The 16,349-nt window shown below is 41.1% G+C and overlaps 3 protein-coding genes across 3 annotated transcripts in view; all 3 read right to left on the reverse strand.

Annotated features, from left to right (window-relative positions):
* LOC134822990 (uncharacterized) overlaps window positions 1-16,349 on the reverse strand; it is a 189,748-nt gene that overhangs the window by 57,354 nt on the left and 116,045 nt on the right. The gene's annotated exons all lie outside the window — the stretch shown is intronic.
* Window positions 1-16,349, reverse strand: part of LOC134822988 (multifunctional protein CAD-like) — a 51,234-nt gene that overhangs the window by 8,630 nt on the left and 26,255 nt on the right. Inside the window, 10 exon segments of the mRNA XM_063834290.1 lie at window positions 281-439; window positions 726-891; window positions 1,080-1,499; window positions 1,732-1,862; window positions 2,203-2,320; window positions 2,567-2,671; window positions 3,089-3,271; window positions 6,269-6,544; window positions 12,635-12,751; window positions 14,070-14,160. Of these exon segments, the coding sequence (XP_063690360.1) occupies window positions 281-439; window positions 726-891; window positions 1,080-1,499; window positions 1,732-1,862; window positions 2,203-2,320; window positions 2,567-2,671; window positions 3,089-3,271; window positions 6,269-6,544; window positions 12,635-12,751; window positions 14,070-14,160 (1,766 nt within the window).
* LOC134823075 (uncharacterized) lies at window positions 6,927-11,791 on the reverse strand (the record flags this gene model as incomplete). Its single annotated transcript, XM_063834424.1, has 2 exons — window positions 6,927-7,587; window positions 11,732-11,791. Coding segments are annotated over 2 exons (267 nt in total), but the record flags the coding sequence as incomplete, so codon positions are not given.

A 16,349-nucleotide genomic window follows, 5' to 3' on the forward strand; every position in this document is an offset into this window, starting at 1 on the left:
AGAGACCGTTTTGGATCAGCAGATGTAATGGTTAATTCTGATGAATTATATTAACAGATTTTCGACGAAATTTAAATATAATGGGATCTGATTAAAACACATTTAATATTTAAATCTATGGGTCCAAGTGATTGCGGACATAGTACACGATGTGTTTACCGTGTTTGGGAGCCCATCATATTTTATAGAACGGTTTTATTTAAGATCATTTATTTGTTATTGCTGTAAAATTTTAAAGGTATTTGATAAACAATACACTCAAAGAGGAAAGATTACTAACCGTGATCAGTAGCGAATATGTCAATGAACTTGAGATTATCCCACAGGAATTGCCTGTCCTCGTCGGTGCCCAAAGCAGGTCTTACAGCAGAGTTGAGTACTGTGCTCTGATTGGTCAGGAACAGGTGGTGGGGAGACACTTCACAGGTAACCGGCAATCCTGGGCAATCACGTGATATGTTACAATCACGTGACATGTTACAATCGCGTGACATGTTACAATCGCGTGACATGTTACAATCGCGTGACATGTTACAATCGCGTGACATGTTACAATCGTGTGACATGTTACAATCGCGTGACATGTTACAATCGCGTGACATGTTACAATTTGGCCTGTATCTATTAAAAACTGGCCAAAAAGTGATTACGTAATAATATTACGTAATATATGAACGATCCCTAATGGAATAAAAATAAATAAATATAATAATAAAATAACTGACCAGCTTGTTTAGCAGTGATGACGAGTTCCAGCTCTACACGTTTAGACACGTGACAGATATGCACTGGTCGCCTAGCAACAGATACCAGGAACAATATAGCTGGTAAACTGCACGTGCGTTCAGCTTGTTCAGCGTGGATACACAGCGGGTACTGTGCGGGCCAGTTCTGAAATAAAATATGCTAAATAATAAGAAAATAGCAAATGGGCTATCACTATAACTAGGCATGACGAAGAGAACAACTAATATTCAAGTTTGATATTTATTGAAATAATAGTAATTAGTAAAAGTACAAAGTGTTTTAAATAATACTACTATAATATAATATACTAGTAGTAAGTGCTAATAAAGTACCTGGAGATGTTTCAACCAGACAGTATTGTCATCCAGTCTCAGAGTAGTGAAGGTGTCGCACAAGTACATCTTCAGAGCAGCAGCTTGCGGCGCTAACTCGCACACCTCGCCCCAATTAGTCAGACTAGCCCCCACGAACAGTGCATAATCGCACACTGCCCCACTAGTAGCTATCTTACTAGCCAGCTCGAACGACTCCTTGTCTACAATGGGCGGGTTAGTATTAGGCATAGCACACACCATGGTCACACCACCAGCCAGCGCGGCGGAGGTGCCTGTTGTGAACGTCTCTTTGTGGGTAGCCCCAGGGTCGCGCAGGTGCACGTGCACGTCTATTAGACCGGGGAGGGTGATGGTCTTGCGTGTGGAGAGGATGTCACACAGCGACAAAGGAGGCGGTCCTCTGCATTTGTACACCGCCTGCAAGTTGTGGGGGATTACTGCAAGTTGTGGGGGTTACAGCAAGTTGTGGGGGATTACAGAACTGACTTGTTGGGTATATTACTGTACCATTATCAAATATAACACAGTACAAAATCTGCAATGTCCTTCGAGAAGTAGACTTATACATTTTTAAACGTTATTACTACAGCTGATATCACTAGTAATAGTAGTATAGTGTATTATAATTACTACTGTATCATCAGCTCACCATAACAAACAATTTGGCGACTTTGATATCCGTGATGAGAGGAATAGCAAAGTCAATAGCCATTCGTCTTGTTAAGTAACCGTACGATTTACTCTTCTTCTGTCTACTGTAGCTGCTGTACACATTGTGAGCTGAGAAAAGAGGTTATTAAGTTATACTGAATTTTAATTAACTGCTGTAATGTTGAAAATTCTGGCACAAATTACCCGTTGTTGGTGGATAAATTTAAAATTGATAACGATTGAATTTACATGTCTTTTAATAAGATAACATAACCAAATAAATGTTTTTTTGTCTCTAGACTCAAATTTACGATTTTACATCCAGTAATATGATTTATTATCTTATTTTTATCATGCTAAAGTAGTATACAAAGTAAACGAAGTATGATTTATTCTGCACGTGCAGGGATCACAGCAGCACGTGCAGGGATCACAGCAGCACGTGCGCAAAGCCGCGCGTATATCATACCCAGTGGAAGGTTGATGACAAGGTCGAAGTGCTGAGAGGACATGTAGTCCCCGATACTGGGTGTGTCGCTGGAGCTAGCCTCACCGTTCTCATTGAACGGCCACGAGATGGAGGTAATCTGTTACAGAGGTTGTGTGTGTTAACACTGTTATAACACTGTTATAATATTGTGTTAATATTACAGAGGTTGTGTTATACTAGCTTTATAAATTGTGTTATTACAGATCTAAGATGCAGATCTTTGATGCAGAACTAATTCAATCTGATAATATATTGAACTGCTGAATACATTATCTAATATATTATGAGTATTATTATAAGTATACTACTATGTAGTAGTAACCAGTATAATATAGTCACGTACGGTAATCCCGTGCTCGTTGTAGTAGTCAGCAGTACCAGACGATCCGTAGAGAGTGTAGCCCATATTGTGCAACAACTTAACACTGTCCAGCATCTCCTGCTTACCCTGCAAACAACATGTTATTCTGTTATTGTCCTGGTAATTGGTAACGACATGGTCCAAGTCACGTGATACATGACTTTAATAAAGGAACTTACTGGTTACAATACAACTACCCCATTACAATCTAGTTCTTTTATGAAGTAAAATTAATGGAATCCCCATAAAACCTTTCTGCTATGAATGGAAATGGTCATAATATGACGGTGCTATCTGCAAAACCATTGATAATATTTATCAGATGAATAATGTTTAAGTTGTAATATAAACGTTGCGAGTGAGTCTGTGTGGCAAGCTCTTGTTTACATGTTGAGTTAATATCATGCTTGCGACTCTGGCACTGTGCCCAACAATCAACTATCACAATAGAACACAATCAACTATCACAATATAAACTATCCACACACCTTTAATAACACATACCTTATAACTACCAATAGACAGTAAGATGTACTTCTTGGGTAGTTTGAACCCGGAGCTAACCATTGCTTTCAAGTAAGCTGAGTAGAGATCGTACCCAAAAGCAGCTACCTCTCCAGTGGAGGCCATGTCGACCCCTAATAGAGCATCAGCCCCTGACAGGCGGGAGAAGGAGAACTGGGCTACCTGGGGAAGGGGGGTGTTATTTTATTATATTGAGAAGGAGAACTGGGCTACCTGGGGAACGGGGGTGATATTTTATTAGATTGAGAAGGAGAACTGGGCTACCTGGGGAACGGGGGTGATATTTTATTAGATTGAGAAGGAGAACTGGGCTACCTGGGGAACGGGGGTGATATTTTATTAGATTGAGAAGGAGAACTGGGCTACCTGGGGAACGGGGGTGATATTTTATTAGATTGAGAAGGAGAACTGGGCTACCTGGGGAACGGGGGTGATATTTTATTAGATTGAGAAGGAGAACTGGGCTACCTGGGGAACGGGGGTGATATTTTATTAGATTGAGAAGGAGAACTGGGCTACCTGGGGAAGGGGGGTGTTATTTTATTAGATTGAGAAGGAGAACTGGGCTACCTGGGGAACGGGGGTGTTATTTTATTAGATTGAGAAGGAGAACTGGGCTACCTGGGGAACGGGGGTGTTATTTTATTAGATTGAGAAGGAGAACTGGGCTACCTGGGGAAGGGGGGTGTTATTTTATTAGATTGAGAAGGAGAACTGGGCTACCTGGGGAAGGGGGGTGTTATTTTATTAGATTGAGAAGGAGAACTGGGCTACCTGGGGAAGGGGGGTGTTATTTTATTAGATTGAGAAGGAGAACTGGGCTACCTGGGGAAGGGGGGTGTTATTTTATTAGATTGAGAAGGAGAACTGGGCTACCTGGGGAACGGGGGTGATATTTTATTAGATTGAGAAGGAGAACTGGGCTACCTGGGGAACGGGGGTGATATTTTATTAGATTGAGAAGGAGAACTGGGCTACCTGGGGAACGGGGGTGATATTTTATTAGATTGAGAAGGAGAACTGGGCTACCTGGGGAAGGGGGGTGTTATTTTATTAGATTGAGAAGGAGAACTGGGCTACCTGGGGAACGGGGGTTTTATTTTATTAGATTGAGAAGGAGAACTGGGCTACCTGGGGAACGGGGGTGTTATTTTATTAGATTGAGAAGGAGAACTGGGCTACCTGGGGAAGGGGGGTGTTATTTTATTAGATTGAGAAGGAGAACTGGGCTACCTGGGGAAGGGGGGTGTTATTTTATTAGATTGAGAAGGAGAACTGGGCTACCTGGGGAAGGGGGGTGTTATTTTATTATATTGAGAAGGAGAACTGGGCTACCTGGGAACGGGGGTGTTATTTTATTAGATTGAGAAGGAGAACTGGGCTACCTGGGGAAGGGGGGGGGGTGTTATTTTATTAGATTGAGAAGGAGAACTGGGCTACCTGGGGAAGGGGGGGGGGGGTGTTATTTTATTAGATTGAGAAGGAGAACTGGGCTACCTGGGAACGGGGGTGTTATTTTATTAGATTGAGAAGGAGAACTGGGCTACCTGGGAAGGGGGGTGTTATTTTATTAGATTGAGAAGGAGAACTGGGCTACCTGGGAAGGGGGGTGTTATTTTATTAGATTGAGAAGGAGAACTGGGCTACCTGGGAAGGGGGGTGTTATTTTATTAGATTGAGAAGGAGAACTGGGCTACCTGGGAAGGGGGGTGTTATTTTATTAGATTGAGAAGGAGAACTGGGCTACCTGGGAAGGGGGGTGTTATTTTATTAGATTGAGAAGGAGAACTGGGCTACCTGGGAAGGGGGGTGTTATTTCATTAGCTCCTGACAGATTAGATTGAGATAATATGTTATATATACTGTATATTATCTTAATACATATTATTACATTACATTAGGGACCTGGTCATTTGTTTAGTTAAATAAATAGATCTAGCAAGATAGGTCGGTAGATACATTGCATTACACAAGATTGAAATTATAATTCTGCGACAAATACTCCATAAACGTTAATAATACAGGGGGGGGGGGGGGCAAAAGTCAGTACCCATACGTTGGCCTTAATAGCTCAGTCACTGAGTGTCCAATTGAAATAATTCTTTCTGGTATGACTTACTACCACCACTGGTTCGAGGAAAAATATTGGTGTTCTTTTTTTGCAAATGAAGGTTCATTTTCGCATTTATTTGATAGTTTGGAAAGTCGGATCGAGCAAAATTTTATTGAATGGTGTTTGGCCATTTAAATGGCCAGGTAGCGTAGTTGGTTAATCATCGGATTTGTAATCGTGAGATTGCGAGTTCGAAACCCACTGCCTGCCTAGTCGTGGGGTGAGTGTCGTCGACATTCAGCTAAAGATCCTGAGTGGTCTATGCAGCCCCCCGGTCTACTCAGCCGAATATTCGAGAAATCGTGTGTGAGGGTTAAATGAGGAGCTGCACATTGCAGCGAAGTCTCGGGCGAAGAAAGTATGGTACACACTACCTTAACCGTCACTGGCCTAATTAAATCCTTCGGCTTCCTGTAATTGGCTAGTTACACTTGTGTAACAATGTGGCTGTTGGAATACTCCGAAGTAAAATAAGTGTGAGATTTAAAAAAATTACGTTTGTCCTGAAAAAATGAGAGTTCCAGCTTCTCAGATGACCGGTTGAGGCTAGATCGTGCAGAGAGCCCAATTACAGTGTCGTAATTGGGTAATCATTGAGTACCCAATCAATTTTGCTAACGAGATAAACAAAGTGCTTGATAACTTCGTCATTTTAAATCTGTTTTCCACCATCTTTTCAGATTATATTCCGGGTCAAATGACCTATTGCAATATGTTATATGTTACAACGGAATCTCTAACATGTTCACAAAACAGTATAAGCAATTCAATGTTAATTAGGTGTGGTCCCGAAAAATCGAATTTTCAAATTTTGGTGACGGAATCCTCGAACAAGTAGGTAGTAAGTACAGTATGCCATCTGCAAAGCAACAACTCTCAAATATAAAACACGGCAGTGGTTTAAGACCCAACGTATGGGTACTGACTTTTGCCCCCCCCCCCCCCCCCCCCTGTATTATGTTACCTTATCTAATATCTAAAGGTACCCTGCTCGTATTATCTAACTTATATTATATCATATATATTATTATATAATATCATCTAACCTTAATTCCAATCCTCCGAGAATCAGTCATGGGATCAGGGGTAATGGGCTCACAAGGTAACCCCAGTATCACTTTAGTAGCGAGAGCTACAAAGTCCACCTCCAGGGTCTTGGACACGAATGGGAAGGAGCGAGACACTCGCACGTTGCACTCTATAACCTTCAGGTTGTTCTCTTTAGCTATTATCTGCAGGTTGAAGGGGCCTGATACTTGTAGGGCGTGACCCACTGCTCTGCACACCTTCCTTATCTTCAACAGAGTCTCTTCGTTCATATCCTGAGGAGTTAGAGTAACAGTTAGAGTAACAGTTAGAGTAACAGTTAGAGTAGCAGTTAGAGTAACAGTTAGAGTAACAGTTAGAGTTAGAGTAACAGTTAGAGTAACATTAAGAGTGACAGTTAGAGTAGCAGTTAGAGTAGCAGTTAGAGTAACAGTTAGAGTTAGAGTAACAGTTAGAGTAACAGTTAGAGTAACAGTTAGAGTAGCATATATAGTAACAGTTGGGGGGGGGGGTCCAACCCGATCAATTCCGATCATTCCGATCCCGATTTTGGCCTCATCAACCCTCATATCGGAAAAATCGGGAAAATTTAAATCTTCCCTCTGAGGTTTCTAGGCGATATAGGTAGCTATTTCTGTACTTAAATATGACAAGAAATCGATTGGTGGTGGTCCCAGAACCCCAAAACGGTATCTTGTTCCAAACAAGAATCGTTTCGTCCGAAAAACAACACAATGTCGTACCAACTCTTGTTTGACAGAAACATCCACCCCGGTCCACAATTGAAAGAGGTACGGTTGGTAATAACAATCGTAACAAATAGCGAACGCTTTAGTAACTTTTGATTTAAATTGTCTCCACAATTTGTAACAGGCTATCTGCAGAAATGGGTAGCACGGTTAATGACTATGGTCCTTTCTCAAACTTCCAATCCTCAGTTAGATACAAAGAATAGTCTACACAATTTTCAATAACATTAAAAGGGATGAAAATCACTTTATTTATCAAAATCTTTATTTATCATGTAACAACTTTTCCATAGTACTGGAGAGTAAAACTCTGTTAAACAAAAAAATTCTCGGGCACATTTTGAGTCAGTAACAGTAACATGTCAATATGTTACAGACTCAAATGCGTTTAAAAACATTTTAGTAACAATAAATTGTGTAAACTGATGAGGAGGAGGAGGAGGACTGAGGAGAAGGAGGACTGAGGAGGACAGAGGAGGAAGACTGAGGAGGACCAGGACGAGCACTAGGAGGATGAGGACGAGGACTAGGAGGATGAGGACGAGGACTAAGGACGATGAGGACGAGGACTAAGGACGAGGAGGAGGACGACTGAGGAGGAGGACTGATTAGGAGGAGGACTGATTAGGAGGAGAAGGAAGAGAAGAAGGAGGAGGAGGATGAGGAAGAGAAATGAGGAGGAGGAGGAAAAGGAGGAAGACTGAGGAGAAAGAGGAGGACCGAGGAGGACTGAGGAGGAGGAGGACTGAAGAGGAGAGGGAGGACTAAGGAAGAGGAGCAGGATTGGTGTGGAGGAAGACGAGAAGGAGGAGGACGAGAGCGAGGACGAGGAGGAAGACTGAGGAGGAGGCAGTGTGCAATCAATCTTTTCGCTTGTGAGTTGATATCAGTTGTCTCTTATCAGTAAATAGGTAATTGCACTGCCTTTTACTGTGCAGCTTTGCTATACACGAAGTATACACAATATGGAATTTTCGGTCAGTACACTTCACGAACTGGAGAAACAGATTGAGGACTTATCAGACTCGGTTTTAGCGAATCTTAATTGCAGGAAACTAGAGGACCTCACTCATGACTTGTTCAAGCCAAAAGGCGTTACAAAGGATGTAATAACCGAAATAGTTTTGAAGATGGGGTCTATGATATGTAAATCGAGAAATGTTTTGAGATCAGCAGCAGAGACGCTTGACCAACAGAAATCAGAACAGATAAAAACTCAGAACGAGCTCATCCAATGCAAATCTGGTAAACTAGCTTCAGTGAAGGAGACAGTGAAAACAGAAATGAAACTGTTTACAGATGTTGTGAAGAATAACAGCGTAGCTTCTGATATCTCTCCAGCTAAAATCAAAATGGCTGTGAAATCGGCGATTACAGAAGATGATCGGTCGAAAAACTTTATCATCTTCGGGGCCCCAGAACAGCTCGAATGTGAAGAGCAAGAAATGAACGAACGGGATCTCGTGGGTGATATTTGGGGTTTTATGAAGTTCATTGGAAGGCCGACTATAACAAACATTGAGAGAGTGGGAGTAAAGAAGTCTGACAGCCCTCGATCACGGCCGATAAAAGTTACTTTGCGAGATCCTGAAATTGTACGTGAATTTCTGAGCAGAGCAAAAGTCTTGAAATCGGTTGATGTGGCAGACTACAATTTCAACTACAACAAACTCTACTTATCTCCAGACAGGTCGCAGGATGAGCGAATCTCTCGCCAAAAGCTCGTACAGGAAATGAAAGAGGGAATCAAGAAGGACCCGAGCAAGAAATATTACATTAAAAACAACAAAGTTTGTGTCGCTGAGTGACTAATTATTTGAGAAAGTCAAGCATTTGTGTATGTGTGTGACGTTAATTTCATGGAGTTAAAACTTTTTGTATAACTGAGAACAGAGGTTAGAGGAACTACTGATAAGAGTATGATTAGACTGTGTTGCGTTATCAGTTGACTTTTTGCATCACTCTTCTAGATTATACGTAATAGGGTAACTTAGTTATAGAATAGGATTTTAGTTGTTGCAAGCATTGCACTAAGGTTTTAAGTTAGGTAAGTAGGCCACGAACTGTTGAGCAAACTGGGCTGGAAGCCCAAGCAATATGCAGTTCTGGTCTTGAGGCTATTTTACAATGTTTTATAACATGTGCTTGCAACTAGATCTTGAATGTCGCGTGCCCCACGGGGATTTGATTTATTCATACAATTTATTATATATTGGTTCCAAAGCCCTTATGGGTACCAGCAAAAACTGGTTTTCAAACAAACAAACAGGACTGTTAAAAAGGAGAAGGACGAGGACTGAGGAGGAGGACTGAGGATGAGGAGAAGGAGGACTGGGGGAGGACTAAGGACGAGGAGGACTGAGGAGGAGGACTGAGGAATCCGATCCCTGAGGATGAGGAGGAGGACTGAGGATGAGGAGGAGGAGAAGGAGGACTAGGGAGGACTGAGGAAGAGGAGGACTTAGGGAGGACTGAGGAGGAGGAGGACTGAGGAGGATGATGAGGAGGAGGACTGAGGATGAGGAGGAGGAGAAGGAGGACTGGGGGAGGACTGATGAGGAGGAGGACTGGGGGAGGACTGAGGAGCAGGAGGATGACTTAGGAGTAGGAGGAGAAGGAGGAGAAGGAGGAAAAGAATGAGAGGGAGGAGGAGGACTGAGGAGGAGGAGGAGGACTTAGGAGTAGGAGGAGAAGAAGGAGAAGGAGGACTGGCGAGGAGGAGGACTGACGAGGAGGAGAAGGACTGCGGAGGAGGAGGAGGACTGAGGAGAAGGAGGAGGAGGAGGACTGACGAGTAGGAGGAAGAGGAGGACTGAGGAGGAACAAGATGACGACTGAAGAGGATGAGGAGGATGAGAAGGAGGACTGGGGGAGGACTGAGGAAGAGGAGGACTTGGGGAGGAGGATGAGGACGATGAGACTGATGAGGACTGAGGAGGAAGACTGAGGAGGATGAGGACGAGGACTAAGGACGAGGACTAGGAGGATGAGGACAAGGGCTAATGAAGAGGAGGAGGACGACTGAGGAGGAGGACTGATTAGGAGGAGAAGTAAGAGGAGAAGGAGGAGGAGGATGAGGAGGAGGACTGAGGAGGAGGAGGAGGATGAGGAGGATGAGGACTGAGGAGGACTGAGGAGGAATACTGAAGAGGACGAGGACTAAGGACGAGGAGGAGGCGGAGGACGACTGAGGAGGAGGAATGATTAGGAGGAGAAGAAAGAGGAGGAGGAGAAGGAGGAGGATTAGGACTGGGGGAGGACTGAGGAGGAGGATAAGGAGGAGGAGGACTAAGGACGAGGATGAGGACGAGGACGATTATGAGGAGGACAGAGGATGAGGACTGATGAGGAGGAGAAGGAGGAGGAGGATGAGGAGGAGAAGGAGGAGGAGGACTGGGGGAGGACTCAGGAGGAAGAGGATGATGACTGAGGAGGAGGATGAGGACTCAGGAGGAGGACTCAGGAGGTGGACTCAGGAGGTGGAGGAGGATGAGAAGGACTCAGGAGGAGGAGGACGACTATGAGGAGGACTAAGGAGAACTGATGGGGAGGAGAAGGAGGATCAGGAGGAGAAATGAGGATGAGGAGGAGGAGAAGGAGAAGGAGAAGGAGGAGGCCTGGGAGTAGGACTGAGGAGGAGAAGGGGATTGAGGAGGAGGGTGAGGAGGACTGAGGAGAAGGACAAGGACGAGGAGTCAGGAAGAGGACTGAAGAGGACTGAGGAGGAGAAGGACTCAGGAGGAGGAAGACTTAGGAGGAGGAGGAGGAGGACATCTAAATGTTTTGTCTGTTTTTGTCCGCCCTACTTTTTGTCCGTTTTGAAAATACAGGGTACCGAACGGACACAAAACATGATCCCCCAGCCAAGCATGTGTTACGATACAAATGTACTTGACTATACATTTAAGGTGCAGTGTACTAGTGATATTATGGTATGTTTAAAGACCGGACCACAAAATATAACCCTAGTGTTGTACAGTGTACTAATACATAATAACAAGTAACAGGGATAAAATTAATGAGCAGAAACAATCGATCTCACGTCAAGAGGCCAAAGCACTCGGGTCTGGGAGTACATGACAACTCCAACTAGTAGTGAGCATACTAGCCCCTGCAGTGGAAAAACACATAAAACATACTAATGGAATGTCCAATTAGTTCGTTTTCTCATAACAATATAGCATATGTAGGGGTTTTTTATCACTTCCTCACTTCTGAGAGGTTTTAGAGATCGATTCTCTAAAATTTCTCAATTTTCCGATTTTTCCGATTTTTCCGATTCCGATTTTGGCCTCATCAACCCTCATATCGGACATCGGGTTGGACCCCCCCCCCCCCCCCCCCCCCCACAGTTCTAGAGTAACAGTTCTAGAGAAACAGTTAGAGTAACAGTTAGAGTAACAGTCAGAGTAACAGTTAGAGTAACAGTTAGAATAACAGTTAGAGTAACAGTTAGAGTAGCAGTTAGAGTAACAGTTAGAGAACAGTTAGAGTAACAGTTAGAGTTACAGTTAGAGTTACAGTTAGAGTTACATTTAGACTAACAGTTAGAGTAACAGTTAGAGTAACAGTTAGAGTAACATTAAGAGTTACAGTTAGAGTAACAGTTAGAGTTACAGTTAGAGTAACAGTTAGAGTTACAGTTAGAGTTACAGTTAGAGTTACAGTTATAGTTACAGTTAGAGTTACAGTTAGAGTTACAGTTAGAGTTACAGTTAGAGTAACAGTTACAGTTACAGTTAGAGTTACAGTTAGAGTTACAGTTAGAGTTACAGTTAGAGTTACAGTTAGAGTTACAGTTAGAGTAACAGTTATAGTAACAGTTAGAATAACAGTTAGTGTAACAGTTAAAGTTAGAGTAACAGTTAGAGTAACATTAAGAGTGACAGTTAGAATAATAGTTCTAGAGTAACAGTTCTAGAGTAACAGTTCTAGAGAAACAGTTAGAGTAAAAGTTAGGGTAACAGTTAGAGTAACAGTTAGAATAACAGTTAGAGTAACAGTTAGAGAACAGTTAGAGTAACAGTTAGAGTTACAGTTAGAGTTACAGTTAGAGTTACAGTTAGAGTTACAGTTTACAGTTACAGTAACAGTTCTAGAGTAACAGTTCTAGAGTAACAGTTAGAGTGACAGTTAGAGTAACAGTTAGAATAACAGTTAGAGTAACAGTTAGAGAACAGTTAGAGTAACAGTTAGAGTTACAGTTAGAGTTACAGTTAGAGTTACAGTTAGAGTTACAGTTTACAGTTACAGTAACAGTTCTAGAGTAACAGTTCTAGAGTAACAGTTAGAGTTACAGTTAGAGTAACAGTTAGAGTGACAGTTAGAGTAACAGTTAGAGTTACAGTTAGAGTAATAGTTAGAGTTACAGTTACACTTGTAATCGTTGCAGTACTTGTTGCAGTGGTTATAGGTTTGTAACCTTTTCTTATTTTTTAGAGAGGAAGATCCGGATATTACATCTTTGTAAATGGTCCAGAACTTCAGCCCAACACCTTTCAAATATAATAATGTAATACTTTGCAAGGTAGTTTGAAGAAGTGTAACCAAGTGCAGTGTGTACTTGTGCCTTCTGGTGGGCAGATAAGAGTGATATGTATCACGTGCAGTGTGTACCTGTGGTGGGCAGATAAGAGTGGCGTCCCCGGAATGTACTCCTGCATTCTCCACGTGCTCTGAGATAGCCATTACTAGAACCTCCCCGTTACACGCTACAGCGTCTACATCGATCTCCTGGGTAGAGTATCTTGTAAAATAAATTATTTATCATAATTATACAGGTAATTATTCATAAGCACGTATAAAAATAGTATCCTCTAAAAATAGTGCATATATATACAGTATTCATTAAAATATGCAATAATATATATAAGCGTGCCAAAACAAAGCACGACTTGCTGATAACAAATGTTAGCAACCCTAACCTTGGCTTGCATGATAAACTTGCTGATAACTACTGTTAGCCACCCTAACCTTGGCTTGCATGATAAACTTGCTGATAACAACTGTTAGCCACCCTAACCTTGGCTTGCATAATAAACTTGCTGATAACAACTGTTAGCCACCCTAACCTTGGCTTGCATGATAAACTTGCTGATAACAACTGTTAGCCACCCTAACCTTGGCTTGCATGATAAACTTGCTGATAACAACTGTTAGCCACCCTAACCTTGGCTTGCATGATAAACTTGCTGATAACTACTGTTAGCCACCCTAACCTTGGCTTGCATGATAAACTTGCTGATAACTACTGTTAGCCACCCTAACCCTGGCTTGCATAATAAACTTGCTGATAACAACTGTTAGCCACCCTAACCCTGGCTTGCATAATAAACTTGCTGATAACAACTGTTAGCCACCCTAACCTTGGCTTGCATGATAAACTTGCTGATAACAAATGTTAGCAACCCTAACCTTGGCTTGCATGATAAACTTGCTGATAACAACTGTTAGCCACCCTAACCCTGGCTTGCATGATAAACTTGCTGATAACAAATGTTAGCAACCCTAACCTTGGCTTGCATGATAAACTTGCTGATAACAAATGTTAGCAACCCTAACCTTGGCTTGCATGATAAACTTGCTGATAACTACTGTTAGCCACCCTAACCTTGGCTTGCATGATAAACTTGCTGATAACAACTGTTAGCCACCCTAACCTTGGCTTGCACGATAAACTTGCTGATAACAACTGTTAGCCACCCTAACCTTGGCTTGCATGATAAACTTGCTGATAACTACTGTTAGCCACCCTAACCTTGGCTTGCATGATAAACTTGCTGATAACTACTGTTAGCCACCCTAACCCTGGCTTGCATAATAAACTTGCTGATAACAACTGTTAGCCACCCTAACCTTGGCTTGCATGATAAACTTGCTGATAACAACTGTTAGCCACCCTAACCCTGGCTTGCATAATAAACTTGCTGATAACAACTGTTAGCCACCCTAACCTTGGCTTGCATGATAAACTTGCTGATAACAACTGTTAGCCACCCTAACCTTGGCTTGCATAATAAACTTGCTGATAACTACTGTTAGCCACCCTAACCTTGGCTTGCATGATAAACTTGCTGATAACAACTGGATGGTCAGGCGACAGGGCTGCTGCTTTTCCTAAATACTCCTTCAACTCGTCATCTCTGAAGTAGTTAGCATTAGTAATAGTAATAGTAATAGTAATAGTAATAGTAATAGTAATAGTAATAGTAATAGTAATAGTAATAGTAATAGTAATAGTAATAGTAATAGTAATAGTTATAGTAATAGTAATAGTAATAGTAATAGTAATAGTAGTAATAGTAGTAGTAGTAACAATTAGTACATGTAGTTAGATAGTTAGATAAGTAAGCATTAGCATTTAGAAGGTGAGGGGAAGTTTGAGTATTATTTAAACTTAGTAACCTAGTAACCTAGTAACTTAGTAACCTAGTAACCTAGTAACCTATTGTCATGGTAATTGAGGGTAAAGTTGAGTATTATTTAAACTTATCCTGGTGTTTAGGGTTGATTGAACTGTTTAAGTAAGCGATAAAAAGCACACTTGCATAATCTTGATATTTTCATACTAATCTAAGTAAACTATAGGTAAAAATATAATATTAATCATAAGCTAAAATGTAATCTTTGTATTCTAAATGGGGAAAAAGAAGAAACATTGTCAGTCAGTCGAGAAAATTGTCAGTCAGGCTATATGGCAGCTTTGTAGATGTTGTGACTATGCTAGTAGTGGTCCCAGGCTTGCGACTGGAATTGCGGTGTTAAATCGATTTAATGGTACCAACGATCCACCTCCCACTTGTTGTTTGGTACTTAGCATTAATAGTGTTAGCTGTAGCCATTTATAGCAAGAATCTTAAAACTAAAGGGGATGATAAGGAAAAGAGGAAGGAAAAAGAATAACGGGACAAACAATTAATTAAAGTATTTATAGGAGCATTAGATAATGTAATTACAAGCTTCAATAATAAATCACTGACTAAAACTTCTAATTAAAATGACACTTGGTACGCTCGCCCATTTTCACTGGTCAGTCTGAACTTCGGTTTAGCACGTTGTACACTTATTCACCTAAGTTTCAGAATTTGTTCAGTTTAGCAGAGTTAGTACCCGTGTTTCAATAAATCAAAAGATATCAGGGGAGTTCTTTAATAATGTTACGGTCATCTAGAATACCGAACTTCCTGAAAACGTTATCATATTTCCTCAGACAACGTTTAATGCCTTTAATCAGTCTATCACGGCTATATCCTCTATCAATTAGAATTTTGAATATTTTGTGAAGATGGGAGGTAAAGATATCCAATCTAGTGCAAACATTACCATATCTAAGAACTTGACTTGAAAAAACGTTGTAGCCAACCTCGGTTGGGATGTTACTGTGAGGAAATGTAAGGGATACAACATGAAAATTAAAATCATCAGTTTTGTTATACACTGATATTTCTAGTCCTTCTGTGGAAATATTAATATTTAAATCAAGGTAGTTAATGATTTTATTATTGGAACCAGCTCGCTCCATCTCCAATGAATTAGGATAAATATCTTTAATCAATTTATGAAAGTAAAGGTAGTTAATAATAGATAAATCGTCAACATATCGTTTATTATTGGATAATATCTTTGCTAATCCCATTTTCTTTTCCTGCAGTAAACGTTTCATATAATTAAATTCCTTTTTGCCAACAAAACATTCAATGACTTGAATGTACATCTTTGTTGGGTATATTTTAATGCTACTGGGTACAACACCATTACATGTACATGGCTATTAAGTATTATCATTGAACTATTAAATCATACCCACCCCAAAAGCCGGCACATTGTATAATATTACAATAGTGTTATTGTATATTACCACTTAGAATCATTATAGCTATTGTAATTGCCACTATAGAATCCTACTTAGAATTACCTACATCCAGAGTTTAAATTTCCTTGCAGATCAACCCCTCCCCCTCCCCCTAAAAGTTTGTAATGCCCCAAAAAAGGTCAGGTCCTCTACATTTTTCCTCTGTAACACAAAAAATCCTCTAAAATCTAAAATTTTCTCCCAGATTATCTGCCGATTAGCCGACTTTCTGGATGTGGGACTAACGACGTGCCAGAATTCAACACTTCAAGGCATAATTAGAACATAAACAATGCAAATTGTGTACGATACGCCCCACACGATAGATAGACTAGACGCTACCCCTTTCTTTGACTACACCCAATCCTATTGCAGTAAGTATACGGTGTTTAAAAATTCTAAAGTAGCGTTTTAATCATTTCTTTGAAATTACAGCTTGTTTTAATCTATAGTGGCTTTCAGTCAGTTCTCTCTATCCGA

Source organism: Bolinopsis microptera, chromosome 11 (genome assembly GCF_026151205.1).
Source record: "Bolinopsis microptera isolate Bmic1 chromosome 11, MBARI_Bmic_1.0, whole genome shotgun sequence".
In the NCBI taxonomy this organism is placed as follows: Eukaryota; Metazoa; Ctenophora; class Tentaculata; order Lobata; family Bolinopsidae; genus Bolinopsis; species Bolinopsis microptera.